Source organism: Artemia sp. Qi Xiang Cuo, chromosome 15, assembly GCF_049724085.1.
Source record: "Artemia sp. Qi Xiang Cuo chromosome 15, ASM4972408v1, whole genome shotgun sequence".
Taxonomy (NCBI): domain Eukaryota; kingdom Metazoa; phylum Arthropoda; class Branchiopoda; order Anostraca; family Artemiidae; genus Artemia; species Artemia sp. Qi Xiang Cuo.
The window spans coordinates 39,399,494-39,420,467 of record NC_142808.1 but is presented as its reverse complement, the minus strand read 5'-3'; the positions used below and the strand labels follow the sequence as shown (position 1 = coordinate 39,420,467).

The 20,974-nt window shown below is 36.3% G+C and overlaps 1 protein-coding gene across 2 annotated transcripts in view; it reads left to right on the top strand.

Moving 5' to 3' along the window:
- The window catches only part of LOC148943667 (uncharacterized), a 220,921-nt gene that overhangs the window by 90,392 nt on the left and 109,555 nt on the right, over positions 1–20,974 (top strand). For both annotated transcript variants that reach the window (XM_089101045.1, XM_089101046.1), the window contains exon 4: positions 3,020–4,184. In XM_089101045.1, the coding sequence (XP_088957171.1) occupies positions 3,020–4,184 (1,165 nt within the window). The remainder of the gene's footprint in view (positions 1–3,019; positions 4,185–20,974) is intronic.

The following is a 20,974-nucleotide window of genomic DNA, read 5'->3' as shown; positions in this document are numbered from 1 at the left end:
AAATATGTTTTTGAGAAGGACAGTCGCCCACAACCCTCAGGGCAAGGGTTTTAAGTTATGCCCTGGGGGCGTATAAGAACGATGTTGGCACAATGTATTATTTTTTTTTTTTCCTTTAGACCAGGGCACTTCGTATCGAAGAAGTTGTCGTAAAAGCTTCTAAAAGGGCTTATTCAATTGGTAATTGGAGTGGCTTGTGCCCTTTTTAGTAGTCGAAAGTGAACGGAAGGCAACTAACACCCCTTCCACGCCCACCAGTTCCCGAAACACATCCAAAGAAAATTTTGTGATAGCCGAAAGAAAGAAATTTTCCAGAAAGAAATAGTGTTTTTGAGGAGAACACTTCCCCACAACCCTCAGGGCAAGGGCTATAAGTTATGCCCTGAGGGCATATAAGGTTTTTATCGAAAGAGTTATCGTAGAAACTGCAAAAAGGCTCATTTGATTGGAAATTCAAAGGGCTATTGCCCTTTTTAATAGTCAAAAGTGATTCGAGGGCAACTAACCCCCCTCTCACGCCCACCTTTTCTTCACACCCACCCAATCAAAATTTTGAGTTAGCAATTTTGTTCAACGTAGTTCAAATTTCTGAAAATTAGGTCTTCTAAGATAACAACCCCCCCCCCCACACAGCCCTCAGGGCAAGGGTTGCAAGTTATGTCCTGGGGGCATATAAGGTTTTTATAGAACGCGTTGTCGTAGAAACTTCAGAAGGGGCTCATTTAATTGGAAATTGAAATGGCTAGTGCCTTTTTAGCAGTCAAAAATGATTGGAAGGCAACTAACACCCCTTCCACGCCCACCATTTTCCCAAACATATCCCATCAAAATTTTGAGATAGCCATTTCATTCCACGCAGTTTCAAATTCAGGAAATTATACCTTTGAGCAGGACACTCTCCCCACAGTCTTTAGGGAAAGGGTTATAAGTTATGCTCTGGGGGCATATAAGGTTTTTATTGAAATCTATTGTTGTAGAAACTTGATAAAGAGCTCATTCGATTGGAAATTCAAAGGGCTAGTGCCCTTTTTAATTTTCGAAAGTGATTGAAGGGAATTGCAATGCACGCCCACCTTTTCCCCAAACACATACAATCAAAATTTTTAGATAGCCATTTTATTGAACATAGTTGAATTTTCGGAAAATTAGGTCTTTAAGGCTGACAACCCCTCCCCCAACAGCCCTCAGTGAAAGGGTTGTAAGTTATGCCCTGGGGGCAAATAATGTTGTTATAGAAAGCGATGTTGTAGAAACTTCAAAAAAGGCTCATTCAGTTGGAAATTGAAGGGGCTAGTGCCCTTTTTAATAGTCGAAAGTGATTGAATGGCAACTAACCCCCCTCTCAGGCCCACCATTTCCCCAAACACATCCAATCAAAATTTTGAGATATCCATTTTCTTCAACATAGTAGAAAGTTCTGAAAATTAGGTCTTTTAGGGTGATAACCTCCTCAGAGCCCTCAGTGCAAGGGTTGTAAGTTATGCCCAGGGGGCATATAAGGTTTATATAGAAAGTTGTACAAATTTCAAAACGGGCTCTTTTGATTGGAAACTGTAATTGCCCTTTTTAATAGTCGAAAGTGATAACAGCTCGTTGCAGCACCAGGCTGCATGAGGCCCACGTAGCTATGCATGCTTCTCCTCCATCCCAGTGTATTCAAAACCTCCCTCTTTAGACTGTCCCAAGAAGTTCTAATTTCTATTAAGTCCTTCCTTATGACCTACTCCCATCCTATTTGGGGACGTACTGCTTTTCGTTTGACCCTAGATGGTTGGCCAAGAGGACGATCTTTATCAATCTTATATCCTTTATCCACAGAACGTTGTCCTAGTCATCTCAACCTTTCTTTCATTATAGCCCTAGAAAACGGGACCACATTTTTGGTACAACTTACTTTTTTCAATAAGGGCAGTCAGATGGGTACCACCCCCACCCTTAAAAGAAAAAAATTTAGAAAATTCCCCTGGAAAACATCTGACAAATCCTCCACAGTTTTTCGGAGGGCCAACGTTTCAGAACCGTACTTGACCACTGTCATAACTGTTGCTTATAGTATTCTAATCTAGGTTTGCAGACTTAACTTCCTAAACTTCAATACTTTTTTTAACTGTGAAAACGCTCTGGGCCTTGGATATTCAACTTTTAACATCCTAACTGCATCCACCATCTTTACTAAGAATATGCCTAGATAAGCGAAGCTTTCTATTTGATCGATTTTCTCGTTGCTCAACATCACCTCTCCATTTTCACTTGTTACCAGTCAATATGACTTAGTCTTCTTGACATTAATTTTGAATATATTTTTGCGCCTTTGGCTCTCAAAACCTACAAAAAATTATTCATTTTACTGACGTTTTCATCTATGACACTCAAGTCATCAGCAGAATCTAAGGCTAGGAGAGTTTTACTTTCAAATTTCATTCCATACTTTCCCATAGCCTCAAAATGATCCATGTAAATGGGGACAAATCACAACCCTACTTAGGCTACCTCCTGATTCAACACGAAACCAGCTACTAACCTCATTTCCTACGTTAAACGCAGCAATGTTTTTCTTATACACAGCATTAATCACTTTAGTGTATTTATCTGGTATATCATGCAAGGATAGGACCTCCTTTAAAGCTCTTTTATCGCATGAATCAAACTCTTGTTCATAATCTATAAGACTAAGGACAAAAGGGGTCTCATGCCTCAGGCACTTTTCAATTATTAATCTAAGAATGAAAATTTGGTTGACGCATCCTCCCCCTTCCTAAAGCCAAAACAAATTTTTGGATACCCAAGACAATCTGTAGGCAATTTCTCTGGAAAACACCTAGCAAATCCTCCTCTGTGTTTGAATTATCCACAATTCAGAGCCATACTTGACCAGTGTCATCACTGTAGATTCCAAAATTGATTTTGGTTTGGACACTAGTATTCATATTCTGTCAAATCATTTTCAATTGTGAAAAAACACCCTCGTCTTGGCTATTCTACTTTTAATTTTTAATTTTCATAACCTTAATTGTTTCAGAGAGAATCCGCTCTTCATTGATGATGTTGGAACTCAAATTGAGATGGATAATAAGAACAGCAGTGATCAAATTAATTCAGACAGTTCGGGATATGGAAGTGAGCGAACTGAAATTCTCAAAAAGCTAAGCGATAAATTACTTGATAAGCTTAATCCTGATCTTTTCGATACAGCAGGCAAAGACAAGATTAGCTGTAAACAAATAAAAGATATTAACAAAGAAAGTGATTTAAAAAATGGTAATAAAATGAATAGGTTTAGTAAGGAAAGCACCGACCCTCTTCCAGTCGCATTTGTGTATCAGAACCCAAAATTTGTGCGGGGAATTTTAGTAACAACAAAGATAAAGCCAATATTTGATTCTTACGAAAGCAGTACCGGTCTTACAAGCATTGTTCTAAGAAGCTTGCCAAGTGTTCAAATAGTTCCCAAGCCAGTTTTCCCAAAAGATAAGTTTGATAATACAGGCGTTGGACAGACGTTAGAAATACCTTTAAATCGTATTAACCATGACTATGTTGCCAACATTCTTATTTCAACTAAATATACCCTACCCTTAAGCAACAATACTGCCTCTCTTCTTAACGAGTCCCTATTAGGATTAGAATACAGCTATAATTCTATTTTTGTGCCGGAGAAAGACCATCTTAGAGACAGTCGGAGCGATGAAGAAGCTATTCGAGAGCTATCAGAAAGCCTAGGAAAAAGTCAATCTGTCGTAACTGTCACAAATGCTCTAAAGAATTCCCAGTATATGAACTTCGATTCTTATACCTCCCATTACTATCATTTGCCAAATGTAAGCCCTCCTATGAAAAATAATTTCGAAAGAAAGTCATTAAGAATGAGTGCCAATGAACGACTAAAGACGTATGTGGATGTTGAAAGTGCAGTGGCAAGAAAAGTCACTTTCTCTGAAGAAACTGAAGAAAATTCAGAGAGCAATAGTGGATTAAATTATGAAACTGAAAAAGACTATAGCGATTCATATAGAGAAGGTAAATACCAGGTACACGAACATTTGAGATTATCACATTATGGTGTTTATATGGAGCCTGTAAGAAAAGAAAAAAGTATTTTAGCTGACCAGCAAAGGATTTGGGAAAATTATTATGGTATCCCTGACAAAGACATTGGAAGATATCATAATGGACTGTATTGTAAGGTAATAGCTATACATTTTATTTATTTTATTAAGGAAGAATGTGATATCAGAAAATTCATGAGGATAGTATTTTATTCTTATGCAGGGTCTTGAGATCGAAACATGTGGTCCGTGAATGTAGAAGATCCATAATTATGTTTTTGTGTTCCGTGAAGAACACGTGTTTTTCGTCTTCTGCATGTTCAATCACTTGTTTTTCGTTTGCATGTTTCGTTTTCTGCATAAATTCTTAGGTTCACTCACTTTTTCTTCGAGAACTCAACATCACAAAAAACAGGAGACAAGAACCTAAAGCTGTAAGAGACCAGCCTAATTGTTAGATATTAAAATATGAGGTTCGAATTGTTACACTGAATCAGAACAAAGAAGCAAAATTTTCAATTGGTTGTAATTCCAGCCTCATCATTTTTTTAAGTCTCTTTGTTATGAAAATTGCTGTCTTTATCAAAAGCAAAGTATCTTTTATACAGATTTTCTAGCACAGTTTGGTGTTTTGAACTCAAAAACTCAATTGTTTCTTTATCCCTCGATTCCACTTAATTGATTTTTGAATTTTTTTTTGGTTGAAACACAACAAATTAAACCAAAACTTTCAAAACTTATTGCGTAAAATATACAGATATTAGAAAACATAGGTTATATTCTTAGATTTTCCGTACAAAACTGCATAAGGAATCTTTTCTATGGATAATTATTTTGCTTCTGTTCTTTTCCAGGAGCCCTGTATTTAGAAAAACTAAATGATTCTGAAAAATGGCCACATTAAAATTGCACTTAATGTAACAGTTCTGATAGTGTTAACTAAAAAGGCCTTTTTAATTGAAGGTAAGGAGCAACATTAAAACTGAAAACGAATAGAAGTTATTTAGTACATCAGGGGGCTGCCCCCTTCTCAATCTTTCGCTATTCAATCTAAAGTTTTCTTAGTACTTTGAAAAAGCTTCTCATTCTAATTAAATGACCCTTGTGTTCCAGGAGTCATTTCTAAAGAACTGGGATAAACTTCAGCGTAAAGAGCTAGGTATTATAGGAGGGGCTGCCACCCTCATATAAGGAATAGTCTAAAAACTGATTGAGGTTTCATTCATTACTCCTTAGTTTCAGCGGAAACTTTTTTTCTATTAAACTTCAGATTATTTTCAAACAATGCCAGAGCAATTCTCCTCCCCTCTGTGAGAAATTCTTTTCCACTGAAAAATTCCTCTATAAAAAGTTCCCCCTGCATAAAATACCCCTAAAATATACCCCCCTGAAAATTCCACCACCGCTAAAAATTCCCCTCGAGACATTTCCTGCTTATAAATTCCCCTGGAAAAACTCCTTAGCCTACTTTCATTTGAAAAAAAAGACTTTCTTTTTTATTTGGTTTTGATCGTTTTTCAAATCATGCCAAAATTTCTCCCAGGTAAAATTTCTTAATAAAGAATTTCTCCCGCGGAAAATCCATCCCTTCTAGGAAAAATCCCCCAGAAAATTTACACCCCGCTGAAAACTTCCCGTGGAAGATTCCCCCAGAACCTCTCCACACATAAAATTGAGTCGCCGAAGAGAAAGTAAGGCAGATAAAAAGAATTTCGTATAAGAATTCTGACAAATTCTCCGTGTTTAAATTTTTCCTCGAATGCTCACCCTTGGAAACCGTCCTCCCCACGGAAAATTTTCCCCGTGGAAAACAACTCCCAGGAGATTTTCTCTCCCCCCCCCCCCCAAAAAAATGTCGGTATACTTCCTAATAACAATTGGCAAATTTCATAACTTACGGTCCTTTCTCCAGGGGCCGTGGGGGGTCTTGTCATCCCCTGAGACATAGTCATTGGACGATGGGAGCTTGAAACCTCTACAATAGGTTTCTCTGATACACTAAATCTAATAGTGCAATTTTCGTTAGGATTCTTTGACCTTTTTCTGTGTTCCAGTTCCTCCCTTTTTGAAAATCAGGCAAATTTCTCTGGCTTGTAGCTTTTGATGGGTAATATTTAACTTAATAAACTTCACATATTTGGAATCTGCCCATAAAGCAAATTCTTTTGATGTATCTATTGTTATTAAAATTCCATTTTAATCGTTTCGGTCACTACTGGTCAAGTTCAAGTCCTTACTTACAACTCGTTATCACGAACTGTTTGATATTCAAGTTCAACGTAAAACATATCTTAGAATCTCATATTTTAGTTTTTTCAACCATAGAATCTAAACTTGGTGTCAGTGAACAAAACTAACGTCAACAATTTTTTCCATCTTAAATGGTACACATTGTCTCTGTTGTAAAATCCATTTCATTCCAGATCACTGAGCAATAATAAATAGTTTTTATATTTCCTCTCCTTTGCGAGCCAAATCTTACTAGCTTTTGCGTGAGAAAAACTGATAGAACTACTTAAATTTCATTGATAGCAATCATTGATAGCAATAACAACTCTTTTTATGCTCATCTCAGAGGCAGTATTGTATCACTACCTAAGCACAGACCAATGTGGTTTGCATGTAGACTATTTTTTTTTTTTTTTTTTACCGAATACTTCATCTGGAGTTGATAGTCGTATAAAGTCGGAAGGGGCAATTCGATCCTTAATTTGAAGTTCTTTTCCCCTTTTAAAAAGCCACGACTGACTAATCGAGAACAATTACTCCCGTGCTCTTTTTTGTCTAACAGCCCCCCCCCCTAATCCTCAAGACCCTGGGTCGAACAATGAGATAGCCATTTTGTCTAAGATAAGCGTAAGGTCTGAAAGGGTGAAAGACCCAAAGGTTAAATAAATGAGCCGCAGGGATGCCATACCCCTCCCCACAGCTCCCCGGAGGACGTAGATTATCCGTGCCTATTGTATACTAGTAACAAAGTGGGCACTTTTAATCTTGGGTATCCAGTGACTCGAAACTTAAGGTATCATTTTTTGGATCAAAGAGATTATACATTTTGCTGTAGGAGGTGGCCCAGAAACGGGCCAAAATATGTTTTGTCCTTATTAAGTTTGAAATTTTACCGCAGATAGTCCATGGAACAAAAGGATGTTATGGCACAAAAAAACTTTTCGGGTGCGCCCAACCCTAAAAACGGGAAAAAGGGGCCAAGAACGTTTCTCAATCGACACAAAATTTGCGTTGTTAAGTATTTAAGATAAGAGAACCCCAAGGCTGAATGAAAAATTGAGAACAAATATTGGTTTACCACGAACCGAAGCCTGAAAAATCTTTTTTTCCATTTTGCATGACAGCGATTGTCGTAGAAACTTGGAAGAGGGCTCGTTCGACTGGAAATTAAAAGTTCTCCCTCCAAGTGGTTGGGTGGTGACCAGACCTCTTCCTATGTGTTATTCTGCTGCCTAACCACCCCTCCTCCCCAAACCTATATGGCATTGGTTCAAAATTTTGGGACAATCCCTTTGTTTGAGGAATGTTAAAAAAAGTCAATCAAAAATTCCTCTTTGGTCAATACCACCGTCAGACCCACGGGGGCAGTGACGCTAATTTATATAAAGCGCCTATCGTTAACATATACATATTAGTATATGTTGTTTTTGGTACAATCTGATACATAGAAGGTCTTGGGGATCGATCATTAGCCCAAGACTCTTAGAGTTTTCATTGAGGCAGATCTTAATGAAAACAGAAATATTTTGAAGATTGGCTGTATTTACATGCGACACCTGAAGCTGGGCCAACATTTTTTTTCTATGATTCGGTGAGACTTACAGGGCATTCGTACAGAGACAAGGGGAGAGAACAAGGACCTCAAACCCCGAAATGGGCCTAACGTTATTTTTTTGTTCGATCGACGTAGAGCTTTAGGGTAAATAGACTAGACAGAGTGAACATAAATTAGCGCAAAAATTAAGGACAAAATATTATAATATTTTGCTAGATTAATTCCGGACGTCCTCTATTAAGACAACGAAACCTAACCCTTTTCAATAAATTAACTTTATGTTTATTTATTTAAGCGAACGAATCGTAAAAGATTCTTTTAATAAGTTGTGTTTAAGATAGCACATGTGAAAGGGTGTCTACTGCATGGAAAAAGATGACTTCAGTCTTGTAGAAAACTAAAAATTATGAAGATTTTAAATTCGTGTAAATAGTAAACCCCTCATATCCACCCAAAATTCTGTTGTAAAACCATTATTATAATATATTGGACAAAACTACTAGTGATTCAAAATCTTGACTGAATATCCATAATGCATCTGAAATTTAGATTAGGTTTCAAAATTTTAATTCCTAAGCAGAAAAACTAAAAAAAAAAAAAACCTAACTAATATTCCTAATGCTACCTAAGAGTAAATCATTTCAATTAAAACTAAGTGAAGCTAATTTAAACAAATTTGTTTTCTAAAAATGTAGTTTTTTTAAAGTATGTTGGGAATTGAAGCTCTGGTCTTTGGAAGGTTCGGGGGTTGGCAGCCTTCTATTAAAAAGGCGTAAAATACTGAAAAATACATCCTGAGAAATATTCCTTTCCCTGATACTGTCTGTCAAACAGTTCGTGGTAACGAACTGTAAGTAAGGAGCGACCCGGCTCAATGGTAACCGAAACTCTAAAAAACGGAATTTTGATACCAATAGATGCATCAAAAGAATCAGATTTTAATTCTAATTTCAAAAATATAAGTTTCATTAAGTCTAATCTTACCCATTAAAAGTTAAGCGCCTGAGAAAATTTGGCTGATTTTCAAAAAAAAGGGGGAAAGACCCCCTAAAAGTTATAGAATCTCAATGAAAACCACACCATCAGATTCAGTGTATCAGAGAACACTACTGTTGAAGTTTCACTCTCCTAGCTACGAAAATGTGGAATTCTGTATTTTCTGCAAGAAGAAAATCACGGATGCGTGTTTATTTTTTCTTTATTTTTTCCCAGGGGTGATCGTAACGACCCAGTGGTCCTAGAATACCGTGGGAGGGTTCATTGGAACGGAAATTAAAAGTTCTAGTGCACTTTTAAAGTGACCAAAAAAATGGAGGGCAACTAGGCCCCCTCCCACGCTCTTTTTTTTCCCAAAGTCACTGGATCAAAATTTAGGGATAGCCATTTTATTCAGCATGGTCGAAAATATTATAACTATGCCTTTTAGGATGACTTTATCCCTCAAAGCCCCCGGGGGAAGGGCTGAAAGTTATGAACTTTACCCAATGTTAACATATAGTATTGGTTATTGGAAAGTATACAGAAGTTTTCGGGGAGAATTTTTTCTGGTAGTGGGGGGTGGGGGTGAGTCGGGGGTTATATGGGAGGAGTTTTTCATGAAGGAAGTTTTCCTGGGGGAAGGGACATTGCTATGAAGGGCGTGCCAGATTTCCCAGCATTATTTAAAAAACGATCAGAAATTAAATAAAAAAAAACAAGTTTTCCAACTGAAAATAAGGAGTAACATCAAAACTTAAAACGAATAGAAAATATTACGTGTATGATTGGGTTAACCCCCTAGTCAATACCTCGCTCTTTAAGCCAAAGATGTTTTAGTACTTTCATAAGAGCTATTTATCAAACAGTTCGTGGTAACCACAGTTCATATAATTATCCAGTATGATCATTCCCTATCTCACCCATTATAAAAACTCGGACCGGGGTGCGAGTGCTCCGGAGAACGTTTTTCCAGATATAAACATAAGCGAAGTCAGATCTTTTCATGGGTAGACAAGTCAGACTGTAATCTAATCGGAAACAAGTGGAAACCCACTATTACGAATAATGCACTTTGTTGGAAACAATCGGAAACAGACTAACCCGCATTCTCGCTAATGCAGAAATAAGTGGGAGGAGCTTTTTGTTCGCACTGATAACTAAGACCATAAATGATCTGCGATAAGCTTACTGGATAATTATATGAACTGTGGTGTTAACGAACTGTAAATAAAGAGCGACCCGGCTCAATGGTAACCAAAACTCTAGAAAACGGGTTTTTGATACCAACAGATACATCAAAAGAATCAAATTTCAATGCTGATTTCAAATATATAAGTTTCATCAAGTTTAGTGCTACCCATCAAAAGTTACGCGCCTGAGAAAATTTGGCTGATTTTCAAAAACAGGGGGAAAGACCCCCTAAGGGTTATAGAACCTTAATGAAAATCACACCATCATATTCAGCGTAACAGATAACCCTACTATAGAGGTTTCAAGCTCCTATCTACAAAAATGTAGAATTTTGCCTTTTTGGCCAGAAGGAAGATCACGGATGCGCGTTTATTTATTTATTTTTTATTTTCTTTTCCCAGGGGTGATCGTATCGATCCAGCGGCCCTAGAATATCGTGGGAGGGCTCATTGGAATGGAAATTAAAAGTTCTAGTGCCCTTTTTAAGTGACAAAAAAATGGAGGGCAACTAGGCCCCCTCCCACGCTTATTTTTTTCCCAAAGTCACCCAATCAAAATTTTGAGATAGCCGTTTTGTTCAGCATAGTCGAAAATATGTTAAATATGTCTTTTAGGATGACTTAATCCCCCGAAGTCCCCAGGGGGAGGGCTAAAAGTTATGAACTTTACCCAATGTTAACATATAGTATTGGTTATTGGGAAGTATACAGAAGTTTTCAGGAGGTTTTTTTCTGGTAGTGGGGGGGGGGATGGGTCGGGGGTTAAGTTGGAGGATCTGTCCATGAAGGAAGTTTTCATGGGGGAAAGGAAATTGCCATGAAGCGGGTGCCAGACTTGTTAGCATTATTAATTGGTTATTGGGAAGTATACAGACATTTTCAGGAAGGATTTTTTCTCGACGGGGGGGGGGCTGGAGGAGCGGGTTACTCTGGAGAAAGTTTCCGTGGAGGATTTTTCTTTGGGGGAAGGGAAATTTCTATGAAGGGGGTGCTGGATTTCCCAGCATTATTTAAAAAACGATCAGAAATTAAATAAAAAAAACAAGTTTTTTCAACTGAAAGTAAGGAGCAACATTAAAACTTAAAACAAACAGAAATTATAACGTATGTGAGGGGGTTCTTCCCCAAGTCAATACCTCGCTCTTTACGCTACAGTTTTTTTTAGTGCTTTCAAAAGAGCTATCTATTCTAATTAAACGGCCTTTGTGATTCAGGGGTTTTTGAATCAATTTTTTTTTAACTTTTAACGTAAAGAGCGTGGTATTGACTAAGTGGAGAACCCCTTCATATACGTAATAACATATACGTAATAAAAAAAAACAATAAAAAAAACAAGCGATACGTCTCAATAGTAATCCAAACTTTTAAAAACGGAATTTTGATGTCAATAAATATATCAAAAGAATGTGTTTATAATGCTGATTCTAAATATATAAATTTTATTAAGTTTAGTATTACTCATCAAAGGCTACGAGCCTGAGAATATTTACCCTATTTTTTAAAAAAGGGGGAAACATCCCCTACAAGTGAAAGAATTTTAGGGAAAATCACACCGTCAGATTCAGCGTATCAGAAAACCCTATTACATAGGTTTCAAGCTCATATTTGCAAAAATCTGCAACTTTGTATTTTTTGCCAGAAGAAAAATATACGAATATAGAAGTTAGTTACGTAAGTTAATTTTTAAATTACGTCATAACCAAATTTAGATACAGCCATTTATAAAAAGAAAAGTAAAATTTTTATGCAAATTTTGTTTACTTATTCAATGACGGTGAGCCAAAATAAAAGCTGCATTAACTAAAAAACGATCAGAAATTAAAGAAAAAAAAGTTTTTAAAACTGAAAGTAAGGAGCGACATTAATACTTATAACGAACAGAAATTATTCCGTATATGAAAGAGGCTGTCCCCTCCTCAACGCCTCGCTCTTTACGCTAAAGTTTGACTCTGTCTCACAACTGCATTTTTTAAAACAATAAAAAACTTTAGCGTAAAGAGCAAAGCGTTGAGGAGGGGACAGCCCCTTTCATATACGGAATAATTTCTGTTCGTTTTAAGTTTTAATGTCGCTCCTTACTTTCAGTTTAAAAAACTTGTTTTTTTTATTTAATTTCTCTTAAGCTCGACATAATGGTTCAATTTAATCTTCATCAGAGGCAACGCTGTAGCGTTGTGTATAGTAAAGGCCATACGACCCCAATGTTTTATTATTATTTTTTCTAGAGACACTTCATATGGAAGGGGTCGTCGTATAAACTTCAAATCGGGCTCATTTGATTTTAAATCAAAAGTTATAGTGCCCTTTTTAAAAGTCAAAAGTGATTTGAGGGCAAGTGATCAAAATAAAATTTTGAGATAACCATTTTATTAAAAATAGTTCAAAGATTATATAACTAAAACTCCGATGTCGAAACATCCTCCCCCCAGGGTCCGGGGGCAGGCGTTGTAAGTTATGATCTGTGGTGAATTATGGAGGGATGCTCGTATAAATTTTAAAAAGGGCTCATTTGATTGGCAATTAAAAGTTCTAGTTCATTTTTTTAGAGTCAAAAGAGTAGTAATCAATGTTATACTTTGCTTGGGGGTATAGCAATTACCATGCTCTACTATGTTCCTTCCATTGTTATTCTATGGGACCTCTACACGTGATTAAACACGTCATGAAACTACGTGCTATTTGCTTATGTCCTGTTGGTACCATTCCAAACGAGTGGGGATTCCCTGCCTGTTCCTAAACATTGCAAAAAATATACAATTATGAGAGAGTTTTTTTTTTTTTTTTTTTTTGATAAGAATTTAATAAGAATTTAGGTGGGGACAAAACAATAATAATTTTTTGATTGAAAGTTAAAAATGGGTAATTAGATTTGCGAATTGGAGTGTAGGATTTGCGAATTTGATCCTATTAAGGGTTGACTTGAGAAAACCAAAAATACTCAGAATCGAAGATAAACGGGATCTGCCTCAAGGGGACGACTCAGAGGTTCTTCGTCCCCCCTTTTGTGAGGGGAGGGTAGGGGGGGTCAATTTTGGAGGGAAAATCGAAAATACTCAGAATCAAAAATAAATGGGATCTGCCTCAAGGGGAAGGCTCAGAGGCCCTTCGATCCCCCCTTTCTGAGGGCAGGTGAAGGGGGGGGGGTCAACTGTGGAGGGACAACCAAAAATACTGAGAATAGAAAATAAACGGGATCTGCCTCAAGGGGAAGGCTCAGAGGCCCGTCCTTCCCCCATTACTGAGGGCAGGAGAGGGGAGGGGGTCAATTTTGGAGGGAAAACCAAAAATACTCAGAATCGAAAATAAACGGAATCTGCCTCAAGGGCAAGGCTCAGAGGCCCCTCCGTCCCCCATTTCTGAGGACAAGGGAGGGGAGGGGGTCAATTTTGGAGGGAAAACCAAAAATACTCAGAATCAAAAATAAACGGGATCTGCCTCAAGGGGAAGGCTCAGAGGCCCCTCCATCCCCCATTTCTGAGGACAAGGGAGGGGAGGGGGTCAATTTTGGAGGGAAAACCAAAAATACTCAGAATCGAAAATAAATGGGATCTGCCTCAAGGGGAAGGCTCAGATTCTGAGGGCGGGGGAGGGGGGGGGTCAATTTTGGAGGGAAAACCAAAAATACTCAGAATCGAAAATAAAAGGGAATCTGCCTCAAGGCTCAGAGGCCCCTCCATCCCCCATTTCTGAGGACAAGGGAGGGGAGGGGGTCAATTTTGGAGGGAAAACCAAAAATACTCAGAATCAAAAATAAATGGGATCTGCCTCAAGGGGAAGGCACAGATTCTGAGGGTAGGGGAGGGGGGGGGTCAATTTTGGAAGGAAAACCAAAAATACTAAGAATCGAAAATAAATGGGATCTGCCTCAAGGGCAAGGCTCAGAGGCCCCTCATTCCCCCTCAGAAAAAGTTTTAACAAGAAATGTCTGAAAAGTGTTTTTTTTGTGGGATGGAGCGATGACAGATTGGATGTCTCAAACTTGTGATAGTCCTGTACTGTGGTACGAATTGCTTGTGAAAAACCCAAATGACTTAGTTTAAAAAAAAGATTTAAAAAGAAATGTCTGACCACTATTTTTTTTGGGGGGTGGGGGCGATGCCAGAGTGGATGTTTTAGACTAGTTATAGTGCTGTACTCTGGCATGAATTGCTTTCGAGAACCCGGATGAATTAGTTGAAAACAAAGTTTTAACAAGAAATGTCTGAAAAGTATTTTTTTTTTTGGGGGGGGGGGAGGGCGATGACAGAGTGGATGTCTTAGACTAGTTATAGTGCTGTACTGTTGTACGAATTGCTTGTGAAAAACCCGGATGAATTAGTTGAAAATAAAGTTTTAACAAGAAATGTCTGAATAGTATTTTTTTTTGGGGGGGGGGGGTGAGGGCGATGACAGAGTGGATGTCTTAGACTAGTGATAATGCTGTACTGTGGTACGAATTGCTTGTGAAAAACCCAAATGAATTAGTTGAAAATAAAGTTTTAACAAGAGATGTCTGAAAAGTATTTTTTTTGGGGGGGGGGGGGGGTGGGAGGCGATGACAGAGTGGATGTCTTAGACAAGTTATAGTGCTGTACTCTGGCATGAATTGCTTTAGAAAACTCGGATGAATTAGTTTAAATAAAGTTTTAAAAAAAAATTTATGAAAAGTATTTTTTTTGGGGGGGGGGGGTGCGGGCGATGACAGAGTGGATGTCTTAGACTAGTTATAGTGCTGTACTCTGGCATGAATTGCTTTCGAAAACCCGAATGAATTAGTTGAAATAAAGTTTTAACAAGAAATGCCTGAAAAATATTTTTTTTTGGGGGGGGGCGGCGATGACAGAGTGGATGTCTTAGACTAGTTATAGTGCTGTACTCTGGCATGAATTGCTTTCGAAAACCCGAATGAATTAGTTGAAAATAAAGTTTTAACAAGAAATGTCAGAAAAATATTTTTTTTTGGGGGGGGGGGTTGAAGGCGATGACAGAGTGGATGTCTTAGACTAGTTAGAGTGCTGTACTGTGTTAGGAATTGATTGTGAAAAACCCGTATGAACGAGTTGAAAATAAAGTTTGAACAAGACATGTAAGAAAATTATTGTTTTGGGGGGATGGGGCGATGACCGAGTGCATGTCTTAGACTAGTGATTGTGCTGTACTGTGGTACGAATTGCTTGTGAAAAACCCAAATTAATTAGTAGAAAATAAAGTTTTAACAAGACATGTCTGAAACGTATTTTTTTGGGGGGGGGGGCGGCGATGACAGAGTGGATGTCTTAGACTAGTTATAGTTCTGTACTCTGTCATGAATTGCTTTCGAAAACCCGGATGAATTAGTTGAAATAAAGTTTTAACAAGAAATGTCTGAAAAGTATTTTTTTGGGAGGTGGGGGCGATGACAGAGTGGATGTCTTAGACTAGTTATAGTTACGCTATTATAGAAAATAATTTCAAAGTACCAAGTCACATTATAGTTATGTTATTGTAGAAAATAATTTCAAAGTACCAAGTCACATGATAGTTACGATATTGTAGAAAATAATTTAAAAGTAAAAAGTCAAATGATATTTACTTCATAATAGAAAATAATTTAATAGTACAAAGTCAAATTATAGTTACGTTATTTTAGAAAATAATTTCAAAGTACAAAGTGACATAGTAGTTATACTTTTGTAGAAAATACTTTAAAAGTACAAACTCACTAGATATTACGCTCTTATAGATAATAATTTCAAAGTACCAAGATACAGGATAGTTTTGCTATTGTAGAAAATAAATCCAAAGTACCAAGACACAGGATAGTTACACTATTATAGAAAATAATTTCAAAGTACCAACTCACATGATATTTACGCTATTTTAGAAAATAATTTCAAAGTACCAAGTCACATGATAGTTACGCTTTTGTAGAAAATAATTTCAAAGTACCAACTCACAACATAGTTATGCTATTGTAGAAAATAATTTCAAAGTACCAAGTTACAGGATAGTTAAGCTATTATAGAAAGTAATTTCAAAGTACCAAGTCACATGATAGTTACGATATTATATAAAATAATTACAAAGTACAAACTCAAATGATAGTTACGCTTTTTTAGAAAATAATTTCAAATTACCAAGTCACATGATAGTTACGCTTTTGTAGAAAATAATTTCGAAGTACCAAGTCACATGATAGTTACGTTATTATAGAAAATAATTTCAAAGTACCAAGTCGCATGATAGTTACGCTATTGTATAAAATAATTTCAAAGTACCAAGTCACATGATAGTTACGCTTTTGTAGAAAATAATTTCAAAGTACCAAGTCACATGATAGTTACGCTATTATAGAACATAATTTCAAAGTAACAAGTCACATGATAGTTACGCTATTATAGAAAATAATTTCAAAGTACCAAGTCACTTGATAGTTACGCTATTGTAGAAAAAAATTTCAAAGTACCATGTCACATGATAGTTCCGCTATTGTATAAAATAATTTCAAAGTACCAAGTCACATGATAGTTACGCTCTTATAGAAAATAATTTCAAAGTACCAAGTCACAGGATAGTTACGCTATTATAGAAAATAATTTCAAAGTACCAAGTCACATGATAGTTAAGCTATTGTATAAAATAATTTCAAATTACCAAGTCACATGATAGTTAAGCTATTCTATACAATAATTTCAAAGTACCAACTAACTTGATATTTATTATATTTTAGAAAATAATTAAAAATTAACAATTCACCTTATATTTAAGCTATTTTAGAAAATAATTTCAAAATACCAAGTCACATGAGTTAATATATTGTAGAAAATAAGTTCAAAGTACCAATTCTCATTATATTTAATATATTATATAAAATAATTTAACAGTCCCACGTTACATGATAGTGACTCTATTTTAGAAAATAATTTAAAAAAACAACTACATAAGATATTTAATCTCTATTAAAAAATAATTTATAAGTAAAAAGTAACATGATATTTACTCTCTATTAGAAAATAATTTCAAAGTACCAAGAAATTTAATTCAGGAAATTATGAAAAAAAACTATAATGTGACTTGGTACTTTGAAATTATTTTCTACAAAAGCGTAACTATCATGTGACTTGGTACTTTGAAATTATTTTCTACAATATCGTAACTATCATGTGACTTGGTACTTAGAAATTATTTTCTAAAATAGCGTAACTATCATGTGACTTGGTTTTTTGAAATTATTTTATACAAAAACGTAACTAGCATGAGACATGGTACTTTGAAATTATTTTCTACAATAGCGTTACTATCATGTGACATGTTACTTTGAAATTATTTTATAAAAAAGCGTAACTATCATGTGACTTGGTACTTTGAAATTATTTTTTACAAAAGCGTAACTATCATGTGACATGGTACTTTAAAATTATTTTCTACAAAAGCGTAACTATCATGTGACATGGCACTTTGAAATTATTTTCTACATTAGCGTAACTATCATGGGACTCGGTACTTTGAAATTATTTTCTACAAAAGCGTAACTATCATGTGACATGGTACTGTGAAATTATTTTCTACAAAAGCGTAACTATCAAGTGACTTGGTACTTTGAAATTATTTTCTACATTAGCGTAACTATCATGTGACTTGGTACTTTGAAATTATTTTCTACAATAGCGTAACTATCATGTGACCTTGTAATTTGAAATCATTTTCTACAATAGCGTAACAATCATGTGACTTGGTACTTTGAAATTATTTTCTACAATAGCGTAACTATCATATGACTTTGTGCTTTGAAATTATTTTCTACAATAGCGTAACTATCATGTGACTTGGTAGTTTGAAATTATTTTCTACAATAGCGTAACTATAATGTGACTTGGTACTTTGAAATTATTTTCTACAATAGCGTAACTATAATGTGACTTGGTACTTTGAAATTATTTTCTACAAAAGCGTAACCATCATGTGACTTGGTACTTTGAAATTATTTTCTACAAAAGCGTAACTATGATGTGACTTGGTACTTTGAAATTATTTTCTATAATAGCGTAACTATCATGTGACCTGGTACTTTGAAATTATTTTCTACAATAGCGTAACTATCATGTGACCTGGTACTTTGAAATTATTTTCTACACAAGCGTAACTATCAGGTGACTTGGTACTTTGAAATTATTTTCTATAATAGCGTAACTATCATGTGACTTGGTACTTTGAAATTATTTTCTATAATAGCGTAACTATCATGTGACTTGGTACTTTGAAATTATTTTCTACAATAGCGTAACGATCATGTGACTTGGTACTTTGAAATTATTTTCTATAATAGCGTAATTATCAAGTGACTTGGTACTTTGAAATTATTTTCTACAATAGCGTAACTATAATGTGACTTGGTACTTTGAAATTATTTTCTATAATAGCGTAACTATCATGTGACTTGGTACTTTGAAATTATTTTCTACAATAGTTCGTGTGTAACAAAAAAAAACAAAGGAATCATTTACTGACCTTTAGTTGTTGTGATTTTAAGAGTTCCGCTTTTATTTCAGCCAATCGTGTTTAACAAAAAAAAAATGAATTATTTACTGACCTTGAGTTGTGATTTTAAGAGTTCGGCTTTGATTTCAGCCAATTGTGTTTAACAAAAAAAAAAAAAACTTTTCAGACTTTTCTTGTTAAAACTTTATTTTCAACTAATTCATCCGGGTTTTCGAAAGCAATTCATGCCAGAGTACAGCACTATAACTAGTCTAAGATATCCACTCTGTCATTGCCCTACCCCCCAAAAAATACATGTCAGACATTTCTTGTTAAAAATTTATTTTAAACTAATTCATCCGGGTTTTAGAAAGCAATTCATGCCAGAGTACAGTCCTATAACTAGTCTAAGACATCCACTCTGTCATTGCTCCATCCCCCAAAAAATACTTTTCAGCCATTTCTTGTTAAAACTTTAATTTCGACTCATTCCTCCGAGTTTTTCTCAAGCAAGTCATGCCAGAGTATAGCACTATAACTAGTCTAAGACATCCCCTCTGTCATCGCCCCCGCCCCCCCCAAAAATACTTTTCAGACATTTCTTGTTAAAACTTTATTTCAACTAATTCATCCGGGTTTTCGAAAGCAATTCATGCCAGAGTACAGCACTATAACTAGTCTAAGACATCCACTCTGTCATCGCCCCCACCCTCCCAAAAAATACTTTTCAGACATTTCTTGTTAAAACTTTAGTTCAACTAATTCATCCGGGTTTTCGAAAGCACTTCATGCCAGAGTACAGCACGATAACTAGTCAAAGACATCCACCCGGTCATTGCCTCCCACCCCCCAAAAAAAATTACTGTTCAGACATTTCTTGTTAAAATTGCTTTTCAAATAAGTCATTTGGGTTTTTCAAAAGCAATTAGTACCACAGTAAAGTTCTATAAGTAGTCTCAGACATCCACTCTGTCATCGCCCCATCCCCCAAAAAAATAATTTACAGACAATTCTTGTTAAAATTTTATTTTCAAATTATTCATACGGGTTTTTCACAAGAAATTTGTCCCACAGTACATCACTATAAGTAGTCTAAGACATCCACTCTGTCATCGCCCACACCCCTCCAAAAAAAATACTTTTCAGACATTTCTTGTTAAAACTTTATTTTCAACTAATTCATCCGGGTTTTCGAAAGCAATTCATGCCAGAGTACAGCACTATAACTAGTCTAAGACATCCACTCTGTCATCGCCCCCACCCCCCCCCCAAAAAAAAAATTTTCAGACATTTCTTGTTAAAACTTTATTTCAACTAATTCATTCGGGTTTTCGAAAGCAATTCATGCCAGAGTACAGCACTATAACTAGTCTAAGACATCCACTCTGTCATCGCCCCCACCCCCCCAAAAAATACTTTTCAGACAAATCTTGTTAAAACTTTATTTAAACTAATTCATCCGGGTTTTCGAAAGCAATTAATGCCAGAGTACAGCACTATAACTAGTCTAAGACATCCACTCTGTCATCGCCTCCCACCCCCCCCCCCCAAAAAAAAAACTTTTCAGACATTTCTTGTTAAAACTTTATTTTCAACTAACTCATTTGGGCTTTTCACAAGCAATTCGTACCAAAGTACAGCACTATCACTAGTCTAAGACATCCACTCTGTCATCGCCCTCAACCCCCCCCCCCCAAAAAAAATAATTTTCAGACATTTCTTGTTAAAAATTTATTTTCAACTAATTCATCCGGGTTTTTAACAAGCAATTCTTACCACAGTACAGCACTATCACTAGTATAAGACATCCACTCTGTCATCGCCCCCACCCCCCCCCCCAAAAAAAAAAAAAACTTTTCAGACATTTCTTGTTAAAACTTTATTTTCAACTAATTCATCTGGGTTTTCGAAAGCAATTCATGCCAGAGTACAGCACTATAACTAGTCTAAAACATCCACTCTGTCATCGCCCCCACCCCCCAAAAAAATACTTTTCAAACATTTCTTGTTAAAACTTTATTTTCAACTATTTGGGTTTTTTACAAGCAATTCGTACCACAGTACAGCACTATCACAAGTCTGAGACATCTAATCTGTCATCGCTCCATCCCCCAAAAAAACACTTTTCAGACATTTCTTGTTAAAACTTTTTCTGAGGGGGAAGGAGGGGCCTCTGAGCCTTGCCCTTGAGGCAGATCCCGTTTATTTTCAATTCTGAGTATTTTTTGGTTTTCCCTCCAAAATTGACCCCCCTCCCCTGCCCTCAGAAATGGAGGAAGGAGGGGCCTCTGAGCCTTTCCCTTCAGGCAGATTCCCATTTATTTTCGATTCTGAGTATTTTTGGTTTTCCCTCCAAAATTGACCCCCCCCCTCCCCCGCCCTCAGAATCTGAGCCTTCCCCTTGAGGCAGATCCCATTTATTTTCTATTCTGAGTATTTTCGGTTTTTCCTCCAAAATTGACCCCCTTCCCTCCCTTGTCCTCAGAAATGGGGGATGGAGGGGCCTCTGAGCCTTCCCCTTGAGGCAGATCCCATTTATT